Here is a 27,449-nt window from a genome sequence, read left to right as displayed (position 1 = left end):
TTCAATATCTATTTCATGAAATTGTATTTTGAATACTCGACTTTGGAGGATGAGAATAACAATTCTGTCAGGACTGAGTTAATTTTGTAAATCTAGACAATATTTTTAAAAATGTATTTAGCAAAAGAAACCAATCAACATAAAATATGTTATAAATATATGACGTCAATAAGAGGAAAGAAATGTTTTCCAGTAAGTCCGGGGAAGGTGTGATATTGACATATTAAATTCACCTCTTCTTTAATTTCACAGTTTTTTTCTCCCAGTTTCTTTCACCACATCCTCTGTTACCGATGTTCAAACCAAGCATTTTAATTTTACTTACGTAATACGTAAAATAAATAAATACTGAAAATGGAAAAGAAAAAAGAAAGTGGGTTATGTAATAATTCTACAAGTGCATAGTTTAACCGTTTTGATAGGCTTACTTACTTGTTTGGGGATATCGTTTCAATATATATTTTAGTTTCTTTACAATACAGTGTATATTACTTTGGCATTAGTGAAGTTACATTTGTGGATATAATACTTGAAATGAAATGAAATCAGGAAGCTTTTGTAAACCAAAAATGACATTTTATACAGTAGTCCAAAATGTTGATACTAAAACGGTGGAGGATCTGTACATTACATAAATATACATTTTTATACATTATACATTTATCCTGTGAACCAGGTGATATCAAGGTTCAGGAATGATATTGTGGAAATATGTGTGTTTTGCAGTGGCAAGGCTGAAACCATTTGTCATTTATTTTATAATTTTATTGGTACAAAATTATTTTCTGTAGATTAAGAATATTACTTTAGATCCCTGAATGTTTCATCTATTAGTTTGCAAAAATTAGACATTATATTTTTTTTATGACAAAATTGATCTTTGTAAAAGGGTATGTATTTTGAACCTCTTTATTTAATATTTTACATTACAAGTGCAAATGGTCTTGGCAAATGGAAACCACAACTTGCACATTTTAGATAAAATAAATATTATGTTGAAACTTTATGTGGTTTAAAGAATAGTAAAGCAATCAAAACAGTTAAAATATATAAAGACTTAAATATTTTAATGCCTATTGTTTGTTACATGATACCCTTTTGTTTATTGATTATAGCTGTGTCCTGTTTTTTTTTTTTTTTGTCGTTTTACGTACTTTTGTTTTGGCCAAAGATCTTTTCAAGAGAGAAAAAAAAAGTTTGAAAAAAAGATCGGTCCACTTTTGCTTTGAAAGGTCGGCACCGTGTCGAAACATCACTTCCGCTAACGTCCAGCGTTGCGTTTGTTTCCAGAAGGGTTTCCGGGTCTCACAGCTTTGAAAGCAGCTGATTTTCTGGTTGCGTTTCTTTGCCGTCGACTTGTGATTTAGTGCATTGTCGCTCCCTCTGTTTTGTACTTTTTGTAACAACACCTCACTGGTCGAGGTCTGAAGGATTATTGTTCTCATTGTGGAGGTCATGATGAGTTTGTGACGGTTAGGACACCAGAAAGTGAAAAAGCACTGCGAGAAGGAAGGAAGTTAGTTATGATGACACCAGCTGACCGGTGAGGAGGCACTTTAGTAACTGGTACCTTTTAATTATGGATATTTGCTTTTTCACTGCGAGACAAGTTGAATTAAGTTATTTAGTAGATTGAACCTACATATATTCGTTAAACAGTCGTCAGCTTTAGCCGCTCGGTGTTAGCTGACGTTAGCCTGGTTAAATCCAATCCCCTCACCTGACAGTCAGCCACAACGTGAACCAACACTCAGCTCTCTTAAACCTGTTATTGCGCTTTTAATAAGGACTTTAATGTGAGGTTTAACAGTATTCTGTCATGTTAGCTTCTTATGGCGCGTTGCTGTTGTATTAACATTGTGGAAATGTTTCTAAATAGCGTAAATAGTTAATAATCAGACACTTGAAAGAGTCAGTAAAGGATATCTAAGTAATTTAGGAGAAAGAAACACTGACTGGCAATGAAACTGTGCATGGTTAAGTAGTTAGAACACAGTGATACATTTTTGGAATGCATTTCCTTTAAATAATTAGCATTTTTCTGGGTTAATTAGTAAATTATTAATAAACACAACACAGTCTTTGTCAGTTCGCTGGTGTGTTTTTTTTTTTTATTTCTGGTTCTCTACTGTTTATGAAAGTATCTGCCTGTCGTTTTCATAGAAGCAGAACCTTGACAATTTCTCAAATTAAACCAATATAGCTAACAATTTTCATCCCCTGAACTGCAACACATCATAACATTTTGAAAATAGGAAAATGAGTGTTCCTGGGATTATAATGTGCTGTATTGCAGCATTGTGTGTTCTAGTCCACTGATGCGTGAACTGGGCCAAGTTAAGACGCCTGAGGTTATGTGCCAAGTTTAGCACAGCCAGGCTATAGTGAACAGTAAGCTTGTGAGATTTAGGCAGCCTGCAGTCACAAACACGGGTAAAGAAGTTAACTTTCAAAGGTATCATATTAGAGCTACACAGTATAGTGAAAAACTTTTATTTGGTTGAAATATTAATGTTGTGTCCAATAGGTGGGAGTAGTAAATGAGAGAGCTCTACAATGTGGACTGACAAGCAAAGAGGAATCAGGGTTTCTCAGGAGGAGCTGCTCTGCAAGAACGCCTGTGGATATTATGGAAACCCTGCATGGCAAGGCTTCTGCTCTAAGTGCTGGAGAGAGAGAGCACGTCCAGAGAGCACATCCAGAGAGCCGAGACAAGACACAAGGTAGACACAATGCTTATACCAATGAGACTCAAAGGAGCAGTTAGACCTGTTAGCTGACGCTGGTATGATATCAACACTGTGGTATCCGTGATCGATTCTTGTCACAACATCTTAAAAGTAGTACATGATAGAAACTTCATAGTTACACAATTGATTGCACCTGAATATACATTGGAGGACATTGTTATGCATATTAATTATACAATTATACATTACACATATACAAAATACAATTATAGTAACTACTAAATTATTTAATTTCTGAAGTTAAAAGTGACAAAGTTAACAATGAAACAATTGCTAACATATTTATTCGGGGTTTTTTTGGACTTATCAGCTTGGCACAGTTTAAGTCCTTTCGCTTTAAACTGGGTTTAGGTTCGGATGTCTAATGTTGTCAATCCTTGTAGGCCGAGCAATGATGGAGCTCCTCCCACCTTCTCCAAATTTGAGGAGAAGAAAAACATTGAGAAAGGTCGTCGAATAAACACGATGAGGAGACTTTTCTGGGGCACCCCGTCCCCTCCAAAGCATCAAGGTAGTTCTGTTAGCTTAGTGTCAGTTCCATCAAGCCGAGCAAGTACCTGCAGAAGGTTTGGCCATGTTCCCATAGGGTGAACAATCCCTCCATCAGCTGCTTTACCACATCTGGTTCAGACACCAACTGTATTTCCTCAAGGTCAAAGCAAAATGTTGTTCAGCAAAGGCAACAAAAGCGATTTTTGAAAAGAAATGATGAAAAGCCTCATTCACAGCACAACTAAGAGCTTGTAACTGCAAGTGCAAACGTTTGATGGCTTGAAGGGCACATTGCTGCTGATTGTGTGTCTTGTGATTCTACAAAGTCTATTGAGATGAATGCAAAAACTTTTGATTTACTGACCTTTTTTGGTCTTCTGTGTTTGCAAATTAGCAAAATTGTTTTCATTGATGTGTTTCTCCAACACTTTCCTGAGGCCTGTCTCACGAAGCATAAAAGATGGATGGAAAAATAGCTGTTTCTGATTTTTCTGTTTGATCACCAGAGGCACCTCTTCAGCACATGATTTCTAGTTGCAGTTAGGTAATGATAAGACGTTTTTCTTCATTGTATAAAGTACAGATAGGTCCCCATGTGCACACATGTGGGTAGTGTAGTACTCTTATCCCTACAGGTTCACAACCAAACTGTGGGTACTGCAGACAGGGATTGAACCTGGGTATCTTAACTTGTGTGGCCCATTGTTTGATTATTTTACCAAATGCAGGGACTAGCCCAGTGTTTCAACAAATAGCCAATCTGAGTATGGGTTTTCAGTCTAACTACACTTGTTGTCCCTCTAGAGCCTTCTGAAAGCCACACAAATGTGTTAAAAGCCTACCAGAGCCTTGAGCCCGGGGACTTCCCTGGTTTCCTAAAGATACTAAAGAGCCCTTCCTCCCAGCGCTTGCAGTCCCGATGTACAGCTTTCCTCAACACAATGGAGGCTTACCATGTAATTATCTGTTTTAAAAGTTTGAAATTACAGTTCTTTTAACTTTTCTTTAGTATGTCAGAGCTGTTCTGATTATAGATTCTCATTATCTTTGCAGCACCTCCCAGTACAAAAGCAGTCAGATCTTGTGCAAGATTTCTACCAGTCCTTTGCTGAATATTTTAGCAGTGAGTACAGATCAATTCAACACTTCTTGGGTAGTTTATTCTGAAAATGTGAGAATACTAAATGACTTTCGAGTTGGTATTTTCGTTTTCAGGTTTTCCTGAAGCTCAGGTCACTCAGATAATGGAGCACGTCGAGAAGTTAATAATGACACGTTTGCACAAATGGGTTTTCTGCCATGACAGCTGTGATGATGAACAAAAGGACCTGGCTCTCCAGAGAAGGATACGGTAAGCCTTATATACAGGCCACTTGTGTTTTACTTGTACCCGAAGACCTGTTTGACACTGACGTCTTTACTTTGCAGCTCCCTAAACTGGGTTACTCCACAGATGCTGAGCGTACCTTTTCCTGACAAAAAGACTGCAGTCACAGGCGACCCTTTTCTGCCTGCTATAACAGGTAACAGGGTGTATTTAGTGAACAGACGTGAAAGTGGTTTTGATCTTGTCATCTAACTTGCTGCCAGGAAGCGAATAAGTGTATTTCCCAAAATGTTGTGCTACTCCTTTAAGCTCATGAGAGAAAGCAGTATGTTTCTGGTACACTGTAAACATCATTAAATGGTCTGAAATGCTAGTCTTTGACATTTTGTCCTGCTCTGTATTTTTTTAACAGCTATTATTGAAATGGATGCAAAACGAGCGCCTCAGGACAAACTTGTTTGCGTGTCCAAATGCAGTCAGCATGTCTTTGAAGCGCTCTCCACCTCAAACAGTGAGCCTGCTAATGCTGATGACTTCCTGTCAGGTCTGATTTATGTGGTGCTGAAGGCCAATCCACCTCGGCTACACTCCAACATGCAGTATGTGATTCGTTTTGGTCTCCCTCACAGCCTGATGGCAGGAGAGAGCGGCTACTATTTTACAAATTTGGTAATTTTATTGCTTTTGTTACTCATCCAGCGTACACCACAGGATGCTGTGTACCCAGGTCAGTTGAACACTCATGCCGTTTTGCCCTTGTCACCTGTTTTAGTCTTGTGCTGTGGCCTTCATTGAAAAGCTGGATGGACCAGCACTCAACCTTAGTCCAGAAGAGTTTGAGGCCTACATGCTGCGTCAGCGGGCTCCCTCTGCAGGAAAGAAGAGGCTGCAGGTTTCCAATGATACACAACACCTGTTCGAGGAGCTAACAGGCAGGCAGGAGAAGCTGGACCAAGGGATGGATGCTCTCAATACGCAGCTACAAACGTGGGTCCAAGCTGTTCATTCACAACTGGATGAGGCAACAGCCCAGCTTGCTCTGGTACAGAAGGAGATAACGGCTCAGGCTGAGCTCTCACAGGTTTTTTCATCCTCATCCCACGATGCATCACTGCAAAAGGATGGCGAAGATCAGTCTGTGCTGGTGTGTAATGATGAACATGCAGGTCCAAAAGATACAGACAGTTAGCTACACTAACAAAAACAGCTAATCTGGTGCTTGACTCTTGTTAATCAGCAGAACTAATTTATGTATGATGCAAAACAAACACAGATTTATATTCCAGTGCCACATTTGCGCAAGTTCCAACCACAGAAATCTTGCCAGTTTAACATGAAGGAAAATTTCTTGAAGGAAACTTTTTTGCATTTGGTATCACAGGGCACACAGAGGTTTTTGAATGACTTTGTTAAAAAGATTTGCACTGTTTCAGGACAAAGGCCATTTAAAATACAGTCCAATTTATGGTAACAGATGTGATCAAAATGAAGATTTAAGCACTCAGGGTAAACAGCCCTGAGAGATATCACCTAACACTTTATTAAGCGTGCTTATTTAATATTAACTTTTTCTATTAGTGTATACACATGTGCCTAAATGTAGACCACTGTGAACTTAAGAAATATGTTACAGGAGAAAATGTGAGGGGGCAGTTATAGACCACAACGAGTCAGGGGGTGTATTTATTCAAAATGTGTTTTTTCAGGGCTGTGTAACTGTTCTCAACATGTTCACTGTTTGTACAAAGATGAAATACCTGGTGTAAAACAATTTGTAACACATGTTTACAACGGTTTACAATTGTTTCTGAAGAAATTAAAGGGGTTTATGTTATAATCGATGATTGTATCCAATATTATATTAAAGTTGATTTATATGATTTAATGTACTTTAGTGAATTTTGAGCATACAATTATTTAGTGTGTTTAAGTATTTTAGTATTTGACAGGTGTACTTTGTTTTGGAAAGTGGAAGAGATTATTTGTGTTTTTCTTTTTTTTAATGTATCATAGAAAGGAAATGGCGGGTCAGTCACTAAAAAAAACTTAAGTTCTTATTTTTAACTTTATATTTAACACTGAACCTGCTTTTCCACTGCCTAAGTACTAATAGTTATTGTCAATTATACTGTTACATGTTTTTAGACAATGCTGGAGTTAGATGCCCACTATATATTTATAATAATGTACGTAACTTTGAATGTGACAAATATTCCAGCCGGTTTTTGTACTATTTTCCTTTGGAAAGACCATCTTGTAAATGAATGAAGGGTTGGGAATTATTTACACACGACTGGCCTTGACCAGTTAGGGTCAGTCAGAACCCTTTAAAGAGCTTTGGGGGCAGTAAAGCGTCTACACCGCCATTCGTCTGCCAGAAGGAAGAAGGACGTCAACGTCAGCGCTGTCTGCGTTACGTCAAGCCGGAAATACCATCCTCGGTGGTTGGACCCCGGATGTAGCTTCAATGCCCACCCGTTTTGGGGCAAGTACCGCCCTCCTCGTTTTTGAATGCTAGCTGTGGTCGCGAGTGTAAATATCGGCGATATGAAGAACAAGAAGTAAGTGTCACATAATTTTGTTATAATCTTTTAATTGAAATGGCCTTAAATGACCCGCTTAGACCTAATGTAGAGATAAATATATTATCTATCAACATATTTAACCGGCTTTCTTCACACATTAGCTACAGGGTGCTAGCTACTAACTGTTCATTGGCTACTAACGTTACTAGTACAATTAATGATAACGTTAGTCTCGTAGGTTAGTGGTGAAGTAAGTTAACTAACAAGTGACCTATTTAATCTTTATTTCAATCACATTTGCCTGATTATATAGATAGACACAACAGACTAAGGTATATTTTTATTATCTGAATAGGGGAGAAAATCTGACAAATCGCCTCAGCAATGCGGAGCGGTTTCACTGCACAGCTCCATCTGCGAATGTGGACCAGTACCCCGAATTGATGGTAAGTGATTTGTCAGGAGGAGACACACACTGATGACTGAAGTACATGATTTACATAAACCACATGCATAACTGTCTTGCTGTCTTAAACGGAGGCTCACCTGACAACCAAACAGTCTTGGATGTTAGTTTTCAGAACAGATGAAAGAAGAAGATACTTTATTGTCACATACACATACATGTTGCGAAATTCATTCTCTGCATTTAACCCATCCCTCAAGGGAGCAGTGGTATATTTCATTTAGTCTCTCGATAACATCGTGTTTGTCTGTGATGTAGGACTTTTTGCCAAAGGACTATCAATATCACATATGCAGTTACAAAGTAGTGAACGTGGGCAGTGACCATATGGATTTTGAAGCCACCCTAAGGATGTCCCTCAAATCAAAGGAGGATATACTGGTGTGGCTAAAGTCAATGCCAGTTACATGGAGAGTGGACTACACTAGGCCTACCAAAGGCTCAAAGATCATCTTCAAAGTAGGTTGTTCAGTTGTTCTTTACTGAGTTGGTGGTAAGGCAACATTTCTGGTTATTCATTACATTTTCTCCATCAGCCACTTCTTTCAATATGAAAATCTGAAAGGGTTTGAAAGGTTATTACTGAAAAGTATCCTTAGTCTGTCGAAGGGCAGTTATTAATGACTGGTGTCCAGGGTGGACAGTATTTGAGCAGAACTACTTTATTACTTAAGTACTATTATTGAGTATCGGTACATTACTTGATTCCTCCATGACTAAAACCACCATTCACCAAGTTTAAACAAAATATAGTAAATGTATAAAAATATAGTAAATGTATAAATTATGACCTAATTATTCATTTTTGTTGAAATTTACTCAACGTCATTATCAAGTAGACATTTTGGTGTCTAAAGTAGACAGAGTCAGTTTTGTGATTAGTACCTAATACTTTCACTTGAATCGTCAGAAGAAAAAGTAACTGTACTTTAACTTAAGTGTGGACTGTCAGTACTTTCTCTTTAATAACTTTTCCCACAACATTTTAGACAGAATACCGATGCCAGCATAACACCAAGCCCAGAGCAACACCAAAGGAAGGCAGGGCATCCAAAAATACAGATTGCCCTGCAAAACTTAAAGTTACCCTTGCACGCACTGAGGTCTCCAATGGACGACAGAGCAGGTCTAACAAACAAACCCCACTTCATTTCCTAAGCAATGCTTGTGTTAATTTGATAATGTATTTCTGTACATATTCGTTTAACAGAAGGAGTTTTGCTCTCTTCCTTCCAGAAGTACCGATCCTCACATTCCAGATTACCCCACACTTGTGGACATTGTGAATGTTCACAACCACAACATTCATGTGGCGGATGCTGTGCGTCACCTGGATGTGAGCAGCAAGGCTGTAAAGCAACTCACCAAGTTTGAGGCTGGGCAGTCACCATCCTCAACACTTGATGCTCTTAACTATGATCTTCTTGTTCAACTTGGGAATGATTACCTTGACAAGCATGAGGCTGATGAAACACTGGAAGGTCAGTTTAATTAAAATGATACATGTTCACAATGATGTGTTTAAATATATACATTGCCGATTTAAAAATACAAGGTAATCCAATGCCCTGTAAGGATACCAATGTCTTTTTCTCCCCCAGCTGTTAGAGTCAGCGCACAGGAGTGGGACTCCATGAGCCGTGAGTTTGCAGCAATGGTGCAGAGCAGTGAAAGATTTCAGGTGGCAGGATCAGCCTTCTTAAGGGCCTTCAACAGGCTGAAGGGAAATCCCTCTATGATGCAGGCGGCGATGCACATGTTTGGCTGCTATGGTGCAGGCAGCCTGGCTTCAAAGCGAGCAGGAGGGCTACGGCGGGACGCTAAGCATACTGGGCCAAGCATAGCCACACAGCCCAACTCTGTTGCCCGCCAAAAGGTGAAGCTTGTGGGTAGACGTCGACTCATCACTCAGAAAATGACTCAAAACTATTTAGCAACCGTGGACCATCGCTACAGCTATCCAGGAGAAGTGAAGTCTGTCTCAAGCTGTAGAGGTGTGTCGCAGAAACCCAAAATAATGGATGCTCCACCACCGCTCCCCTAACCTTTCTCCCCTCACCCTTCTCCAAAGAGGCTGGATGCTAAACCACCACGCCCCTCAACCCATTACTCTCCTGGAGTTCTTTTGTATATAGTTTATTGTATATAGTTCTTTTATAAACCTATACAAAGGGGTGTACATTTAACTGTGTATACTGGTAGTTCCTTTATGTGGAATGGCTCCTATATAAAATGGTTTACAAGGTACAAGGTTGTTTATCAGTCATTATATAGCACAAGGCTGCATAATGAATGACGATGCTACATGTTTATAGCACTATATGACTTATTTAACCATACCGGCCAAAGATGTTTCATAGTCTAAAAAAATCTGTCATCAGTCACTTGTTTACTTAAATTATCTATGGTTTCTTCACTGCATTTTCCAAGGTTTTTCAGTAGTGTGTCTGGCCTTGTTTTTACCAACATAAAACATATCTGTTATTTGTCATACTTTAGCTTTTTGTTGGTATCTGTGCTTTCCTGGTTAGCTGAAAGAGAACTGCTCAAAAGAACTGCACATTTTACTACATTTTATATGAATAATATTTTCTGTTTTTGTACAAATAAAATTGTGCATTTTGTTATTCTTTTTGTCTGATCTCTTTGCATCTTCAGCTGCTCTTCACTTCCCAACTAGGGTCTTCTATAATGGTGTGGCCTTAATATGTGCCCCTAGGGTGACGCATATGACTTATTAGTGCCATAATTTTGTGGTTGGTCTTTTATTATGAAATAGAAAAGATCTGATTAAATTTATGCTAATACTTAGGAGGGGCATAATAAGCATTGCTTTTTCCCTAGATACAATAATGTTAATTTAATTGAAAAGCTTTAATTTTATCTTTTGCAGTTTTCTAACCCTTTGTTTTTGCTTTTATCCAAAGCGACAATAATATGTTATATGAATAAAGTTATGGTTATGAATAGATGATTTGCTGCGAAGCAAATTTATATGAACAAATTGCGTAGTTAAATTAAGTTGTATACCCTCTGTAGATATAAGTATTTAAAATATATTATTTGTTTATTAATTTAGTGTTGCTACCGGGACTTACTGTATATTATTATTTAATCTTCGGAAATCAGAAATACTTTATTGATCTCCGAGGGGAAATTCTGTGTCACAGTTGCACATCAAGGCATAAGGAGTAGAAATTATTGAAAGTTGGTATATAAAGAAGTAAATAAATATAAAATACAAAGAAAATATAAATGAGTGTGGATATGTACAATATTTACATAATTAAAAGAATTGCTTTGGGGAACAGTAATACTGAATAAATAGTAGCAGTAGCTTATGTTATATGTTACCATATTTTAAGACATTAGTTATGTGTGTGTAGCATAAAGGGACTATGAACTCTTCGCCAATCACAGCAAAGAATGACAAATCTAGCATCCAATCACAAGGATGTGTCGAAGAAACGGGTACTATCCAATCACAGCACAGTAGGGCGGGACTTGCAGCAAAACGGGTGGGAAAGAAGTGGCGCCTCACACTGAATTGAGCAGCCATGAAGATGACAGAGGAAAACAGTTCTGGAAAGTGGGAAATAACAATGGATGATGTAAAAAACCTTGTTAAAAAGAAAGATGAAATAGAAGAGCAGATAAAAGCTTATTACGATGTTTTGGAAGACGTAAGTTTGTCAGATAATCAGACGTAACTCACTTGCAGCCCAAAGCTAAGCCAGGGCCACAGGCATTAATTGTGAATGTTGTTAGCTTAACTTAGCTAAACATGCCTTTCCTTCTTTACTTTATGTTTACAGCAAGGTGTTGGAGTTGAAGATCCATTGGTTGACGAAGAGGGCTACCCCCGAGCAGATATTAATTTATACCAGATCAGGACAGCAAGACACAATATTTCATGTAAGCAGCAGCGTGCTTGTTGTTATTGGTTGAGACATTGTCTGTTGGCCACATTTTTACCAGAAGCAACACAACTTCCAGAAACGTCAACCTGTTAACATCACGTTACTGTGAAAGGTCAGGAGATCGAGTCATCTGTTATAATAACACCGATTGGATTGTCATTGTATGATGTTTAGTTATAGCAGACAACTTTTCAGTGATAATTTCCAAACATTCTCATAACCAATGTGATTGAAGCCAGAACCAGTTACCTGATATTTCCCACAATACTGTATATTATGTGACACCAACATGCAATAGTTTAAACCTAGCATTAAAACAAGTTTAGTTTTTCAGATGATTGAAATGTAAATGTTTGTCAGGACAAACTGTCATAATCGCAGTTGCACAAATGGCCAAATGTTGGCAATTGATTAAGTTTCGACCAATACTAATACCACTTTTTAAAGATTGATACTATAGAGTGATAGATATAGCGTGTCAATATCACTGTACTGCTACTAATGCATATTTAGATGTTTTATTTATCTGCTAATAATTTTCTTGATTTATTGTTTCATCTGTAAAATGTAAGAAAACAGAGAATTCCCATCACAACATCCCAGAGCACAAGGTGACTTATGAAATATCATGTTTTGACCATCCAACAGTCCAAGATATTTATTTTTCAATAACAAAAAATAGAGAAAAGCAGCAAATCCAAACATTGAAGTAGCTTCACCCAGAGAATGTAATTTTTGTTCAATCCATAAATTATCAGAATATTGGCAGGTCCACATCAATACATTTCTCAATTTATAAATAAGCTTTATCATAATTTAATTTTAAAGCAAATGCTCTGATCATGTCTTTCAGGCCTGCAGAACGATCACAAGGAAATCATGGTGGAGATCGAAGAAGCCCTCCACAAGCTGCATGCTCGGGAGAAAGCCAAGCGGGAACGGGATGAGGCAGAAGCCCAGGAAGAGCCGATGGATCAGCAGGTCACTCTTCCTCCTCCCTTTGCACGGGTGGATGCTGTGACACAAGGATCACCCGCCTGTGTAGCTGTGAGTGATGTGAACTATAGATGAACCGTCACAATTCTTTTAAGTTACTTTAAAAAGTATTTGTTTTTGTTACTGTGATAATACTAAGTGGTCATTTCATCCCAAAGGGGCTCAGAGTCGGTGATGAAATCGTTGAGTTTGGTTCTGTCAACACGGAAAACTTTCAGAACCTCCAGAATATTGCTTCTGTGGTACAACACAGTGAAGGGGTAAGCCACTGGCACAGCTGTATTTATGGTTCAGCAATAAAACTCATTTTGTTGATCCTCATTTGGCACTTTTAATTGTTTTGTGGTGCAGTTTGATGTCTAAATTTAGACCGAAAAGAATACTAAACAAGATTTCTCCCAGAATGATTTATGAAATCCCTGAGACTGTGGCTAAAAAATTTGGTTTGACTTCCTTTCAATTGAACTTTATTTTAGACCTTTCAGATCTTTTGTTCAAATTACAAGAAAGTCTTCTTGTAATCACATTATATGCTTATTCTTCTTACCATAGGGTATATTTTACTGAACATACTTGATATCTAGAGTGTAAAGTGCAAAGTCATGTCCTTTTACAGAAACCATTACGTGTCACAGTCATCCGGGATGGCCAGAAAACTCACATGAGCCTGACGCCAAAGAGATGGTCAGGCAGAGGTCTGCTGGGGTGAGTGCTACACGGACGCAATCAGTCACATATTTGGATTGGCACAGATTTACCATTTGGGAGTGAAGAAGAGTAGCTGATATGTAGAAGCACAGAAAGCTGTCAAGCCCACAGGAACAAAGCTGCTGAAAAGCTTCTTGTGAGCCGAGCAAATGTTTCTTAGTGTGGGTTTTACTTTGACTGCCATTTGGCATACTCTTTTGTTCGATTCATGATTTAAATAGGTGTCTCCTGGTATTAGCGGCTAACAAGTGGTTCACTAATCAGTAGCCTGTCTTTCTTCTTTTTTTCAGATGCAACATCATTCCAATCCACTGATGATCACTCTGACATTGTGCAGAATTTCAATGGTGAAACCCCTTCTTCCACTTGTTACCCATGGATTGTTTCAAATTGACTTTGTACATATACTGCAGACATTTCCATCGGTTTGTTTTTTCAACATCTTAATTTGAACTGGAAGTATTCCTTCATACAAAGGCAGTCTTCATAATGAGATAAAATGTCAAATTACTTCTATTAGAGATCTTATGCTGAGTTTACAGAGTGAAAGCTCAATAAAAATTACCTTATACTAATGCTGATTATAATCTTACTGTTGGCAATTAAGTTCTTCATGGATGCACTCAACAAATGTCACTGCCATTAACCCATTTCATTAATCTATATCCTGTGTGCAAACGGTAGTTTGTGGTGTAAGAGTACCACTAGAGATTAACAGGGTTAATCAAGGATATCCATGAAGTATAAGAAAATCTGTAGTAGCTGAAATATCTTGCAGGGATCTTAAGTGATGAACAGACACTGAATAACTTTTCTATCGTCAATAAAGGCTTATTTGCAACTCGTAGGAACAAGATGACTCATCAAAAGCTGTGTGACAAACTTTTCTAAGAACATAATGTGTGCTTTACTTATATAAAAAAAATTACATCACAAAAATGCAGAAAGTATTATTTTGAGAGCAGTTAAGTAAAGTATCAGCCTCCATTGTACATGACAGTCACTGTTAGTCAACATGTTCATATGGCCCTACTGCCTCAAAGGCATTTCTACAAATATATACCAAACAAGATGGCATATATATATACAAAAAAAAAGTAAACTATATTCACAAAATTAGTATAATCCCAGCAAAAATCATGTAGATGGCTTGAGTTTCTTCTTCTTGGGCTTGACCATCTGTGGTAGTTGGATTTTGAAGGCCGTCCTGAAGAGAAAAATGTTTGAGATCATAATGCCAACAAAGTGAATATGAAATCACATTGCATAATTTAAGATGTATACCAGATGATATAGGGTTTGTATTAAAGAGTCCTGCTTCAAGCTATACTCACTCGCAAGTTGTACAGATGGGACTGAAGTTGCAGAATACTTAAAGAGAAGACGAGAAGCGTCACCATAAAAACAAACAGTAACTGCAGCTTTTACCAGTATAAATATTGTTGTCATACATTTGTTTCTTTTAACTGGGAATCAAACTTACTTGACAGACAAACGGAGCACACATAACCAATCTCAATGAGGTTACGATGGCAGAAGCATGCAGCTCTGTAGTCCACATGTGCAGGTGGCGGCAGAACCAGCTGTGAACGCTGCTCAGAGTCTGGCAGGAACACCCACTGTTCAGAGAACACCATAATTAACACAAAGCAGCCTTTCCACAGATAGATTAGATCATTGATACCGAATTTGGGGAAATCTGTACCGCATTCTCACCAAAAGGTATTGTGCCAGGGCAACTTTCTGTGGTATCTTGAGGTACAATCCTCCAGTTATATCGCAAGCCTACAAAACAACCATCTGAAGTTAAATAACCTGGGTATATACACAGGTGAGGAAAGCACAATACAGTCCAAGTATCGCGACACCAAACTCCCGGCATACTACCTGAATACAGACAGTGATGTGAGAGCGATTTACTTGAATAGTTGTACAAGCGATTTAATAATGCATGTTTAGTTTGGTATTCAGCTTTTCGGATGGTATTGGCTTTCATAGCAGGCTGTAGTGCTGTCAAACAAAGTCATAAAAATGTACCTGCTGAAGGAGACCTGAGTCTGCATCCAGTACACAGGCATCTATCAGGATGTTCTGTTTTAAAATACAAAACAAACACATTTAAAAATAAATAAATAAATATACAAGTTACAAGAAGTAGACAGAACAGAAAACTCAAGATCAATACTTTACCTGCTTCTGGGCAGCAAAAATCACATTCATGAAGTTCATGTACTGGAGGGCACAGTCCTCTGCGGCTTTTATCACCTGTCCAGTAAAATACAGAAGCTGTGTTCAAAATCACAGGAATAAAACAAGAGCACTCATGAAATCTGACAATTAAGGGCTTACCAATATTCTTGATTTTATCTCCTGTCCAACTACAAAAAAAAAAGAGGCAACATTTATAAGTATTATAAGTATTGAGAGGAAAAACAGTACCCATTGAAGAGCATTATGAAGTGTAATCATGAAAAAACATTCATTACCTTCCAGCTCTTTTGAGACCCTGTGAATATCTGAATATAAAAAGGATTAAGGAAAACACCTCAGCCAAGCCCCACTCATTGCTGTGCACATCAAGAAAAGGATGAAAAGAAAAATGTCCAAATGATGATAAAACTTTAAACAGTTTTTATTAAAAGGATACAGCAGAGAGCTTTGGCAAGGGATCCAGCCAACAAAGTATCTGTTGAATTTCCCCTCACTTCAGCTGTAATCACAAGATGCATAGTAAAGTTTACAAAATCACCAAAACTGTACAGCGTAATTAAACAGAATTTTTCTTTGCTTTAACAGGTTGAGAAAACCTATCTACTTAAATATATTGAATGCTGTATATTAATTGTAACCGTGCAAAACCAGACTTGTGCTTACTTTTTGACATAACATTTCTAATCTCTTCAGCAATGAGGTTATTGGCGACTGACAGGAGTTCATATTTCCCATCCCCGCTGGAGGATGCCTCGTCCCCACCGCTGTCACCACCTCTCCAGCACTTGCTGGGATACAGGAAGTGACTGGAATAAAGTAGTGGGAGACGTGCATCTAAGCAGTGACAGGAGCAAAACATCACATTCATCTAGACGGCCCTTTAAACGTGGAAACTGACACTGGTGGAAGAAGCACTCAGATCCTTAGTTAAGTAAAAGTACAAATACAACAATCTAAAAATACTCCATTACAAAAAAAGTCCTGCATTTAAAATCATAAATACAGAAGCATTGGCAGTCAAAGTATCCAAAGTTAAAGTGCTGCTTCTGCAGAAAATAGCCTATGTGATTATATATGACTTTAATAATGATGCATTAATGTGTAAATAGTTGTAGTTGGTCGAGGTGGAGCTAGTTTGAACTTAAAATGTTGAAGCTAGGGTAGGCCGAATTCGTACTGAATGAAATAATGCGACAGCCAATGATACCGGATTTTGTTTTGTTAAGCATTCGATTCACTGATTTCTGCTGAGATGTAAAGACAATCTCAACAAATATAACAAAAAATCCTTCTGAAATAAATTACCTTCCCTAGTTTTAAATACTGTTGGGTAGTGTAGAACAGGGGAACCCAACCTAGAGGTTGACTGATGCTGTAGCAAAGATGAAAGGGCAAAGTTCTTTATATTATTTGGCCTCAAGACAATTATTTAAATGAAACAGTTTGAGAAGTTTAAAGCGGAAATCTCTTTTGTCGACCTGCTAACAACTCATGATATCTGAAATGTGACAACAACTAGGCACTTCTTTTTGTAAGGGATAACGAGTCAAAAACAAACCAAAGTAGTGTCATCTATAAACTCTTTGTCTGTTTATATAAAAACATAATCTGAAAAGAAAGTAGTAACTATGGCTGTCAAATAAAGGGTAAAAATATTCCCTCTAAGCTGCAGTGGAATAGAAAAAGGCAACAACATTGAAATACTCTTAAAATCATACTTAAGTACAGCACTTAAGCACAGTAAATGTACTTTAAACTGTACAACTCCTTAAAGTTACCTGTCTTGACAGTGGCTGGCCACAACAGCCAGCTTGTTTGTCCTGGTCATGGCCAGGTGGGAGTTCCCCATCACCATGACTGCATCCAGACACTTGGACAGGGAGAACTGGACGGAGACAAGAGGACAGTGGGTGTTGTTAAGCCTCAGCCACATTTAAAAACTAAGTTACAGTCTGAAAACCATTCATGATTAAGAATCATATCCGACTTAACAGTACTACCTCTGGCTCACGTTGAGCTTGCTGCCCCCACCATATCGGATTTACATCCACGACGATGACCAGCAGATTGGTTTCCTCCTCTAAAGAAAATGTGGAAACAGTTTAGCTAACATAATGCAGCCCTTCTCAGCGGTGTCTAAAACTTTAAGTGCACATGCAATCTGTAACATATAAGTCCCTTTTATTTTCTGTATCAGTCAGGTTGTTAAAGCAACACATACCTGATGCCATAACGGCAAGATATTAAAACGTAAAGACACCAAAAAGTAGCTGTTGTTGTCCCGGAGCTTTATCTTCTGTTAGCGTCCATCTTTGATCTGAAACTTTACACAGTATCCACTCAATTTAGAGCGTTTTCAAAGTACAGTTATAGGTTGTGACATTTATGAAAATAAAGCCAGTTCGCTGCTTTCGTTTCCCGCATCAGCCACACTCAAGTCTTCTTTGTGCGTCACCAGGCTGCGACCTGCTCGTCTTCTTCTACGGATCATAGCGGACTACATAACACACGGTGCTCTTCTGCCACCTAGTGTCTCTTGTGCTGTGTTCACAACAGCGCCATGCATAGTAGGACACCCACACACATCATGAGCTGAACAGAAAGCCTGTTTCTCTCAAGTATTGTTTACAAATCTGTGTTAGAGATCACCCATCTGCTCCGTAACCTTCCTCGAACTTGTCTTCTGGACTTTTCCTCCCGCGATTCAGTTCACAGCAACAGCTGCGCCGCATGTTAGCCTTTCAAAACAAAACCACCATGGTAGCTAACGAATTACATCTGCACTATTGTGTTCACTGTCGCTTTACCTGATCAGTGCTTCTAAAATATCCAGTGTCGCCACTTGTAACGTAATGACTCTGTGTTTCTCTTAAAAATGCTATGTGTCGCCAAATATACCTGGCGCCCAGCCGAAGTATATAGTGTATGACTGACTGACTGAACCATTGTTTTTACAAGCCAGGTCTTCAGCAGTCTCTCCCTCCATGTTGTTAAGAGTCTTCGTGAGGAGACGGCTGCGTGCAGACGCACAGGGAGGGAGAGAGGGGAGCAAACGCTGCCAGGACTTTAGGAAACATTAATTAACTCAACATCAAACTATATCTGTATACACCATATTGTCTAATTTTATCTCTCTTTTGAAATGATATCGGTATGTACTTTATAACGATATACCGCCCAGCCCTACACCCACCTCACAGGTGTGGCATATCAAGATGCTGATCAGAGTGGCCACACTTTGACTGACAGGTGGCTGTTGCGGCTGTCACTGCTAGCACTCTGTCCGCTGTCTGTTAGCCGCTACAACAGTCACAGAGCTCCACATCTGTACTGTTTCAGCCTTTTGGACATTTCTTCATGCAAAAACGGGCCGAATAATGGCAGGCTGTGTGGTTAATGGTAGATAGAGGCCATTCAGGAAGCCCGTGTTCCAGTTGGTGAGTGAAATTCTGGTATTTTCTTTATGTGTTAACATTAATTAGCAGGTATTGGTGTCTACATGCATAGCTTGTTAGCTTCGCTTGCTGCACCTGTGGTGACGACAGGTAGATGGGCTGTAACTAGGGGGATGTTCCTGAGTTTGGTAAAGTTATATTAGTCAAGGTGATAAATTAGGTGTGTGAGAGCTGCTTCTGAGTTTGTTTGGGGGATTAGAATCTGTGATGTAAAGTAGTACAGTTCAATAAGAAAGGTGTCTAGCAGTATACATAATTTCATAGGGGTGGGGGGGAAATCAATACAACATATCGTGATATTTTCCATGGCAATACAGTATCAATACACTGACGCAAAGTATCAATCTTATTATATAAACTGCACATGAGTTTAACTTTTTGGTACTAGAATAATAAAATCTATTGCTTTTTCAGTCCACTAGAAAACTCCACAGGACCATACACTCAAAGGATTATTAGGAACACCATACTAATACTGTGTTTGACTCCCTTTCGCCTTCAGAACTGCCTTAATTCTACGTGGCATTGATTCAACAAGGTGCTGAAAGCATTCTTTAGAAATGTTGGCCCATATTGATAGGATAGCATCTTGCAGTTGATGGAGATTTGTGGGATGCACATCCAGGGCACGAAGCTCCCGTTCCACCACATCCCAAAGATGCTCTATTGGGTTGAGATCTGGTGACTGTGGGGGCCATTTTAGTACAGTGAACTCATTGTCATGTTCAAGAAACCAATTTGAAATGATTCGAGCTTTGTGACATGGTGCATTATCCTGCTGGAAGTAGCCATCAGAGGATGGGTACATGGTGGCCATAAAGGGATGGACATGGTCAGAAACAATGCTCAGGTAGGCCGTGGCATTTAAACGATGCCCGATTGGCACTAAGGGGCCTAAAGTGTGCCAAGAAAACATCCCCCACACCATTACACCACCACCAGCAGCCTGCACAGTGGTAACAAGGCACGATGGATCCATGTTCTCATTCTGTTTACGCCAAATTCTGACTCTACCATCTGAATGTCTCAACAGAAATCGAGACTCATCAGACCAGGCAACATTTTTCCAGTCTTCAACTGTCCAATTTTGGTGAGCTCTTGCAAATTGTAGCCTCTTTTTCCTATTTGTAGTGGAGATGAGTGGTACCCAGTGAGGTCTTCTGCTATTGTAGCCCATCCGCCTCAAGGTCGTGCGTGTTGTGGCTTCACAAATGCTTTGCTGCAAACCTCGGTTGTAACGAGTGGTTATTTCAGTCAAAGTTGCTCTTCTATCAGCTTGAATCAGTCGGCCCATTCTCCTCTGACCTCTAGCATCAACAAGACATTTTCGCCCACAGGACTGCCGCATACTGGATGTTTTTCTCTTTTCACACCATTCTTTGTAAACCCTAGAAATGGTTGTGCGTGAAAATCCCAGTAACTGAGCAGATTGTGAAATACTCAGACCGGCCCGTCTGGCACCAACAACCATGCCACGCTCAAAATTGCTTAAATCACCTTTTTTTCCCATTCTGACATTCAGTTTGGAGTTCAGGAGATTGTCTTGACCAGGACCACACCCCTAAATGCATTGAAGCAACTGCCATGTGATTGGTTGATTAGATAATTGCATTAATGAGAAATTGAACAGGTGTTCCTAATAATCCTTTAGGTGAGTGTATAGTGGACTGAAAAAGTGATGAACAAACAGAGAAATTGATCTTTTTTGATAAACAGATGCTGACCAAGTTTTTCTTTGCGGATATAATTCGAAGTTGGAAAAAAAGTACATAAATTGCAATATATGTCAATATATTTAAAATCGAATCGCGACATAAGTATCTTGATAATATCATATCATGGGGCCTCTGGTGATTTCCACCCCTATTATTGCACATTGCCTTTCAGCATAGATTATTACTGCACAGTGTCCAGCAGCAAGATTAATATTGCACACATGAATAAACAGTAAGGATGCACCAGATGTTCTGCCATCAAAATTAATTAGCTGAAAATAGCAAAAAAAGCACTTTCGGTGTTCGGCCTAATAAGTCAAAAGATCGAATAAATATTACCTTACAATTACGTGATAATCATCAGTGTGGAAGCATTTTAAAGTGTGTGTACTGTAAGTATCTCATCTTGTCTTTCATTTGCCAGTGCTGCTGATTGCTGATGCTTTCATGAATAAACCAAAAGGGCTACTTGGTGGACACCTAAATACACTGCTCAAAAAAATAAAGGGAACACAACACAATGTAACTCCAAGTCAATCACACTCCTGTGAAATCAAACTGTCCACTTAGGAAGCAACACTGATTGACAATCAATTTCACATGCTGTTGTGCAAATGGAAAAGACAACAGGTGGAAATTATAGACAATTAGCAAGACACCCCCAATAAAGGAGTGGTTCTGCAGGTGGTGACCACAGACCACTTCTCAGTTCCTATGCTTCCTGAGATCCTCAGACCCCTTGTGAGACCGTATGCTGGTGCGGTTGGCCCTGGGTTCCTCCTAATGCAAGACAATGCTAGACCTCATGTGGCTGGAGTGTGTCAGCAGTTCCTGCAAGAGGAAGGAATTGATGCTATGGACTGGCCCGCCTGTTCCCCAGACCTGAATCCAATTGAGCACATCTGGGACATCATGTCTCGCTCCATCCACCAACGCCACGTTGCACCACAGACTGTCCAGGAGTTGGCGGATGCTTTAGTCCAGGTCTGGGAGGAGATCCCTCAGGGGACCATCCACCACTTCATCAGGAGCACGCCCAGGCGTTGTAGGGAGGTCATCCAGGCACGTGGAGGCCACACACACTACTGAGCCTCATTTTGACCTCGTTTTAAGGACATTACATCAAAGTTGGATCGGCCTGTAGTGGTTTTCCACTTTGATTTTGAGTGTGACTCCAAATCCAGACCTCCATGGGTTGATAAATTTGATTTCCATTGATAATTTTTGTGTGATTTTGTTGTCAGCACATTCAACTATGTAAAGAAAGGAGTATTTAATGAGATTAGTTCATTCATTCAGATCTAGGATGTTATTTTAGTGTTCCCTTTATTTTTTTGAGCAGTGTATTAGAAGCATGATCCCTAAGCGTGAACAATTTGAGCATTTACTAATTCAATCAAATATTTTCTTTCTAGGATTGACAGAAACGTGGTTAACATCTTCATCACCTGAGGCAGAAATAATACCTGGTTACAATGTTTTTAGAAAGGATAGGGGTCAGGGAAAGGGCGTTTTTTTTTTATTATATGTTAAAGACACCCTAAAATGTAATAAAATTGAATGGCCTGACGATACAAATCTTGAGTGGGTGGGAGTAGACATTATACTTTCTGCAGAAATTACATTCAGTCAAAAACCATCAGCTAAAATAGATTTTTATAGCAACCTTAAAACGCTTATCAATCTCACTAACTTGAAAAAAAGAGTTCTTGATAAGTGATTTCAATATTAACTGGGACAATGAGAGACAGGAAAAACCCCAAACAGATAACTGATCATTTTAATTTGGATCAATTAATTGAAGCGTCAAACAGAGTAACTAACCGCTCCAAAACACGAATAGATTTAATGCCTGAAAGAATTATTAAAACCTACAACCTCTTAACCTGCGATGGACTTGCGACCTGTCCAGGGTGTACCCCGCCTTTCGCCCAATGTAAGCTGGGATTTGCTCCAGTCCCCCACGACCCTGTACACAGGATAAGCGGTTGACGAGGGATGGATGGATGGATGGATGGATGGATGGATGGATGGATGGATACAACCTCTTAACTGGTTGTCTGATCATAATGGCTTCTTCTTTTAACAAAAACTAACCAAAACAAGATTTCATAATTCCATGTCAAACTCATCTAACTATTTAGACTTATACTTTGTATCATGATATAATCCCCAAAACACAACATCTAAATCTGGAAACAGCCCTTAAAGAGCTGGATTGGGCTGCATTTGTTTCATGTTAAGATGTTACAAACAACAGTGTCACATTCTACAATACAGTTAAAAAGGTGGCATTTATTAAAAAGGTGAGGCATAGGAGAACTAATGACAATGACCTACCATGGCTCCATAATTAGTGCAGGACGTTAATGAAGAGAGAGAAATTACTTAAAAAGTCGCTCAAAACTGGTCTGACCTCAGATAAACAACAACTTACATCGGCAAGAAAACCATTTTCTTTTCATCACTGCTTAACCCTGCAGAAACATAACTTGCTGAGCTTCGAAAATTTTTCAAATTTAAATATGCCATGGATTTGCACCCCCCCCACGAAGTGAGTACATTAAATTGAAACCAACTGGTGGTGGCTGAACTGTAACCAGGGCCTCCACGAGAGGTGATTGTATGGTGCCTTACAGAAGTACAACATTTGGACAATTTGTATTGTCAGTTAAGGGGTGAGGGAATGTCCAACTTACCCCAGTTTTAAGAACCAACTCAAACAATGGCTCAAGACGCATCAAACTTGTGACCAATAACGGACTCAGTATACTCAGTATTGTGTGTGTATGGGTTCGTTGACTGTTGTATTGTTTGTGTAGGTGTGTGTTTACCGTACTAGATGCAGCACTTTACTGCACTAAATAGCACTTTAACATAATTGTACTTAATTTCATTGAATGGCAAATTACTCCATAAACAGCACTTGAAACTACATAACCCTGTATACAAAACTGTGAGGTCTTTTATAATATGATGTTGAAAACTGAAGGTGTCTCTTAAACTGTGTTGTATCATATCTAATTTAATGTTTAGCTGTGTTACCTTGTACTTTAACTCTAATGACCTGCCGGGGGACTACAGATGTAGAATAGCCTTCGGGCTAATTCTGGCATAAGGTATTTACATTGCTGAAAAGCTAAGATGTCCATTAATATGCACTGTTCCTTTTAAATAAAAACATAAATAAAAAAAAAAGAATGCAAGATAGATTTTTAAATTGTTAAAATATTGCTTGTGTATTACAAATACACTATATCAAATTGATCAGACTAAATATACTAAAAATGAAGGGTTTACATAATAAACAAGACGTTTTTCTATCATCAAATGAAAGATATCGTCATATTGCACACCACCTAGTTAGATTCATAACTACTTTGTGCAGGTCAGTCTTTTGTTTCATCATTTACCCACAGGTTAGTTTGGATGTGCACAAATTTTTATGTGTTTAAACTAGACTTATATCAGAGCAGCAAAGAAGGCAGTCTTCAACAACATCAGGCTCTGGTACAGGGTGTAAGACCCCTAAAGCATCCAAGTATATGGTAGAAAAGTGAAAATACTCCAGCACACACAGAAATACACAGCATAATCACAATTCATGGGAAACATGTTTTAGGAGTATTTTCACTTTTCAACTTATACTAAACTTCTCATTTAACAAAAGTTCATTTTGATGTTGTATGACCAGCAGGTCGGTGGAATTGACAGACACAATGTGATTTTCAGTCAGTAGTAAAGACAAATGAGTTAAAATGGACATAAAACCCATATAGACAATATTTAAAACTAAAAGTAAACAAAAGGGGAGAAGGGCATTCTATGTCAGTCCACCTCATCAGATACAGACGTCCAGCACACTGAGGAGGCTTCACAGGTCTCTGCAGCTCTCTCACGTGATCCACACTGTTGACTATGGGAGGAAAATAAATGTAACAAATGCTGCAGGTAATGAAAAATATAAACTATACCAATGCATATTTAAAAAAAAAAAACAGGATATCTAGGAAAGTTCATTTTCTTCTGTAATTTAGTTATAGATTCATTTCACAAAGTGAAATATTTCAAGCCATTTTTTTGTTTTAATCTTGATGATGAGCTCAAAACTTCTCAAAGTCTCTCACAGTCTCTCAAAATGTATTGAGCCTTTAATCTCAGTCTGGTTCTGCTGCTCCCAATGAACTTTGACGGCTTAGCCCAGCCCTTTGGCTTTAAACACTTAATTTCCTGCATTGTGGTGAATTTTTCTGCACCAATTTATTCAAAGGAAATATCTTCATTTATATAAAAGGAAACACAAAATTCAGGTTACAGGTGACAATTCAAAATATAAAAAATAATGGTGTAATATAATGCAGTAAGGCATTCTGTATTGCTGTCAGATATGTTTCTCCTGTATCTCAACTTTTCTCATTTAATTGTTAATGTTTAAAGCCCTGCTGAGTCTACATACATGCAGGCATGACTGAAGTAGCCTAAAGTCTTCAAATGTGCATGTAGCACCTTTTCACCTCAATGATAAATTAATTAATTTTAAATTCAGTTAGAAACTCCTGGACTTCTGTGTTTTAGCAGGTTTCCTGCTCATGTTCAAAACTTTCTGCACATTAATCTCTCCCATATGTGTTCTCTGACATTTGCAGTATAACATTTTGAGACAAGACTTGTAATATTACAAGAATAAAATAGCAATCTAATGAGAATGAAGTCATAATATTTTAATCTACCTGCGAGGGGGACAGAGTGAGCTACAGGTGTCTGTGTCGCGGTCAGGTGTCTCATGTTATTCTCTCGCTACTTTTGCGGCGGACTGTTAACCATTTGCGTAACAAATACTAGACACTGACCGACAACTTTTAGGCTATATCTTATTTTTTTCATTAAAATTTTGCCGGGGACCATTCAGTAGTCAGTGATAAGCCCTGAAGCTGTGAGATCTCTCTCTCTCAGGAGGCAGTCACGTTACCTAAACTTCAAACATAATGTAGCAGTATTATTGCGAGTAGCCGCCGTTATTCCAAGACCTGCGAGACAGGCTGCATCACGAGGATTACAGCATATACTGAAAATATTTTTGATGTTGTTGAGTTACATTCGGGGCTTCATTCAAAACGTTTGGGGCTAAAACGCCGGAAACATGACCTGGCGACGCCGATGGTATAGTTTCAGGTTAACTTACCTCCTGTATGCTTGTAACGATGCGGCCACAGGCTACCAACCTCCAGCCAGACAAGCCCCGGGTAAAAGCTACTTCTGCTAATACAGTAGCTAGTAGCATATAGCATTAGCTCCTTAGCCTGAGCTAACTCACGTCGAGCGAGGCGGGCGTGGTTTTAGCAACCTGTCTCCTCAGCTCCACCCACGAGCCGCCTCTTTATCCATTTATGGTTATCAAGTGTACCAAGATAGAGGCTGGCAGCTCAGCCAACTTTGAGCTTCAAAACGGCTCTTCAGAACGCGATGGATGACGTCACGGACGCTACGTCCATTTTTATTTACAGTCCATCAGGTTCCACCACAGAGCACAATGCCGCAGCTGTCACAAGTTTTGAGGGAGCGTGCAATTGGCATGCTGACTGCAGGCATGTCCACCAGAGCTGTTGCCCGTGAATTGAATGTTCATTTCTCTACCATAAGCCGTCTCCAAAGGCGTTTCAGAGAATTTGGCAGTACATCCAACCGGCCTCACAACCGCAGACCACGTGTAACCACACCAGACCAGGACCTCCACATCCAGCATCTTCACCTCCAAGATCGTCTGAGACCAGCCACCCGGACAGCTGTTGCAACAATCGGTTTAAATAACCAAAGAATTTCTGCACAAACTGTCAGGAACCGTCTCAGGGAAGCTAATCTGCATGTTCGTCGTCCTCAACGGCTGACTGCAGTTCGTCGTCGTAACCGACTTGAGTGGGCAAATGCTCACATTCGATGGCGTCTGGCACTTTGGAGAGGTGTTCTCTTCACAGATGAATCCCGGTTTTCACTGTACAGGGCAGATGGCAGACAGCAAGTATGGCGTCATGTGGGTGAGCAGTTTACTGATGTCAACGTTGTGGACAGAGAGCCCCACGGTGGCGGTGGGGTTATGGTATGGGCAGGCGTGTGTTATGGACAACGAACACAGGTGCATTTTATTGATGGCATTTTGAATGCACAGAGATACCGTGACGAGATCCTGAGGGCCATTGTTGTGCCATTCATCCACAACCATCACCTCATGTTGCAGCATGAAAATGCACGGCCCCATGTTGCAAGGATCTGTACACAATTCCTGGAAGCTGAAAACATCCCAGTTCTTGCATGGCCAGCATACTCACCGGACATGTCACCCATTGAGCATGTTTGGGATGATTTGGATCGGCGTATACGACAGCGTGTTCCAGGTCCTGCCAATATCCAGCAACTTCGCACAGCCATTGAAGAGGAGTGGACCAACATTCCACAGGCCACAATCAACAACCTGATCAACTCTATGCGAAGGAGATGTGTTGCACTGCGTGAGGCAAATGGCGGTCACACCAGATACTGACTGGTTTCCGGGCTCCCCCCAGACACCTCCAATACAGTGAAACTGCACATTTTTGAGTGGCCTTTTATTGTGGCCAGCCTAAGGCACACCTGTGCAATACACATGCTGTCTGATCAGCACCTTGATATGCCACACCTGTGAGGTGGATGGATTATCTCGGCAAAGGAGACGTGCTCACTAACACAGATTTTGACAGATTTGTGAACATTATTTGAGAGGAATAGGCCAAAAGTTATTAACAGATTATCAAAGTAGTTGGATTAATAGTTTAGATCGTCTGTCAATTAACTAATCATTTTAGCACTATACTATATCTCAGCAATTAAGTACTTACGCCAATGAGACCATC

At 39.3% G+C, this 27,449-nt stretch overlaps 4 protein-coding genes across 7 annotated transcripts; 3 read left to right on the top strand and 1 right to left on the bottom strand.

Annotated features, from left to right (window-relative positions):
* Window positions 1-1,286: 1,286 nt before the first annotated feature.
* LOC119891367 (rab5 GDP/GTP exchange factor-like) lies at window positions 1,287-6,449 on the top strand. 2 transcript variants are annotated; one of them, XM_038702948.1, is made up of 9 exons: window positions 1,287-1,543; window positions 2,528-2,723; window positions 3,134-3,261; window positions 4,047-4,198; window positions 4,296-4,365; window positions 4,458-4,593; window positions 4,671-4,765; window positions 4,982-5,238; window positions 5,342-6,449. In XM_038702948.1, the coding sequence occupies exons 2-9, from the start codon at window positions 2,557-2,559 to the stop codon at window positions 5,756-5,758; spliced, it is 1,422 nt and encodes a 473-aa protein (XP_038558876.1). In that variant the 5' UTR covers window positions 1,287-1,543; window positions 2,528-2,556; the 3' UTR covers window positions 5,759-6,449. The 2 variants fall into 2 exon arrangements, with proteins under 2 accessions (XP_038558876.1, XP_038558877.1); XM_038702949.1 differs by having other exon boundaries at window positions 1,287-1,566.
* A 549-nt stretch (window positions 6,450-6,998) lies between these two features.
* On the top strand, window positions 6,999-10,189 carry LOC119891366. The gene is made up of 6 exons (XM_038702947.1): window positions 6,999-7,130; window positions 7,450-7,540; window positions 7,819-8,019; window positions 8,550-8,686; window positions 8,797-9,041; window positions 9,162-10,189. Exons 1-6 carry the CDS (start codon window positions 7,081-7,083, stop codon window positions 9,602-9,604), a joined length of 1,167 nt encoding a protein of 388 aa, XP_038558875.1. The 5' UTR covers window positions 6,999-7,080; the 3' UTR covers window positions 9,605-10,189.
* An 878-nt stretch (window positions 10,190-11,067) lies between these two features.
* On the top strand, window positions 11,068-13,771 carry psmd9 (proteasome 26S subunit, non-ATPase 9). Its single transcript, XM_038702946.1, has 6 exons — window positions 11,068-11,243; window positions 11,376-11,475; window positions 12,334-12,527; window positions 12,635-12,736; window positions 13,093-13,181; window positions 13,475-13,771. Exons 1-6 carry the CDS (start codon window positions 11,118-11,120, stop codon window positions 13,497-13,499), a joined length of 636 nt encoding a protein of 211 aa, XP_038558874.1. The 5' UTR covers window positions 11,068-11,117; the 3' UTR covers window positions 13,500-13,771.
* Window positions 13,772-14,072: 301 nt separating this feature from the next.
* Window positions 14,073-24,480, bottom strand: gtf2h3 (general transcription factor IIH, polypeptide 3). Of its 3 annotated transcripts, none has more exons than XM_038702943.1 (13): window positions 24,403-24,480; window positions 17,396-17,475; window positions 17,174-17,280; window positions 16,059-16,201; window positions 15,832-15,894; window positions 15,671-15,700; window positions 15,534-15,562; window positions 15,375-15,449; window positions 15,222-15,275; window positions 14,901-14,969; window positions 14,668-14,803; window positions 14,519-14,555; window positions 14,073-14,391 (listed from the first exon to the last, which is right to left on the bottom strand). In XM_038702943.1, the coding sequence occupies exons 3-13, from the start codon at window positions 17,248-17,250 to the stop codon at window positions 14,322-14,324; spliced, it is 783 nt and encodes a 260-aa protein (XP_038558871.1). In that variant the 5' UTR covers window positions 17,251-17,280; window positions 17,396-17,475; window positions 24,403-24,480; the 3' UTR covers window positions 14,073-14,321. The 3 variants fall into 3 exon arrangements, with proteins under 3 accessions (XP_038558871.1, XP_038558870.1, XP_038558872.1); XM_038702942.1 differs by lacking the exon at window positions 24,403-24,480 and adding an exon at window positions 17,617-18,096; XM_038702944.1 differs by lacking the exons at window positions 17,396-17,475; window positions 24,403-24,480 and having other exon boundaries at window positions 16,059-16,229.
* Between the last annotated feature and the right edge of the window lie 2,969 nt (window positions 24,481-27,449).

This window comes from Micropterus salmoides, unplaced genomic scaffold (genome assembly GCF_014851395.1).
Source record: "Micropterus salmoides isolate LMB-PRFRI ecotype aquatic unplaced genomic scaffold, ASM1485139v1 Ms_hic_scaffold_7, whole genome shotgun sequence".
In the NCBI taxonomy this organism is placed as follows: Eukaryota; Metazoa; Chordata; class Actinopteri; order Centrarchiformes; family Centrarchidae; genus Micropterus; species Micropterus salmoides.
This window is presented reverse-complemented; position numbering and strand designations above follow the sequence as displayed.

What these genes read in the sequence shown, in the direction of transcription:
- LOC119891367 (XM_038702948.1), top strand. Translation starts at nt 2,557, where the DNA reads ATGTGGACTGACAAGCAAAGAGGAATCAGGGTTTCTCAGGAGGAGCTG. An exon ending in CTTTGCTGAATATTTTAGCA is followed by an intron (nt 4,366 to 4,457) that starts GTGAGTACAGAT and finishes TTTCGTTTTCAG; the next exon opens with GTTTTCCTGAAGCTCAGGTC. An exon ending in GCTACTATTTTACAAATTTG is followed by an intron (nt 5,239 to 5,341) that starts GTAATTTTATTG and finishes CACCTGTTTTAG; the next exon opens with TCTTGTGCTGTGGCCTTCAT.
- LOC119891366 (XM_038702947.1), top strand. Translation starts at nt 7,081, where the DNA reads ATGCTAGCTGTGGTCGCGAGTGTAAATATCGGCGATATGAAGAACAAG. An exon ending in TCCAATGGACGACAGAGCAG is followed by an intron (nt 8,687 to 8,796) that starts GTCTAACAAACA and finishes TCTTCCTTCCAG; the next exon opens with AAGTACCGATCCTCACATTC. An exon ending in GGCTGATGAAACACTGGAAG is followed by an intron (nt 9,042 to 9,161) that starts GTCAGTTTAATT and finishes TTTCTCCCCCAG; the next exon opens with CTGTTAGAGTCAGCGCACAG.
- psmd9 (XM_038702946.1), top strand. Translation starts at nt 11,118, where the DNA reads ATGAAGATGACAGAGGAAAACAGTTCTGGAAAGTGGGAAATAACAATG. An exon ending in GATCACCCGCCTGTGTAGCT is followed by an intron (nt 12,528 to 12,634) that starts GTGAGTGATGTG and finishes TTCATCCCAAAG; the next exon opens with GGGCTCAGAGTCGGTGATGA. An exon ending in TCAGGCAGAGGTCTGCTGGG is followed by an intron (nt 13,182 to 13,474) that starts GTGAGTGCTACA and finishes TCTTTTTTTCAG; the next exon opens with ATGCAACATCATTCCAATCC.
- gtf2h3 (XM_038702942.1), bottom strand. An exon ending in TTTTTGCTGCCCAGAAGCAG is followed by an intron (nt 15,276 to 15,374) that starts GTAAAGTATTGA and finishes ATTTTAAAACAG; the next exon opens with AACATCCTGATAGATGCCTG. An exon ending in CCCTGGCACAATACCTTTTG is followed by an intron (nt 14,804 to 14,900) that starts GTGAGAATGCGG and finishes TTCTCTGAACAG; the next exon opens with TGGGTGTTCCTGCCAGACTC.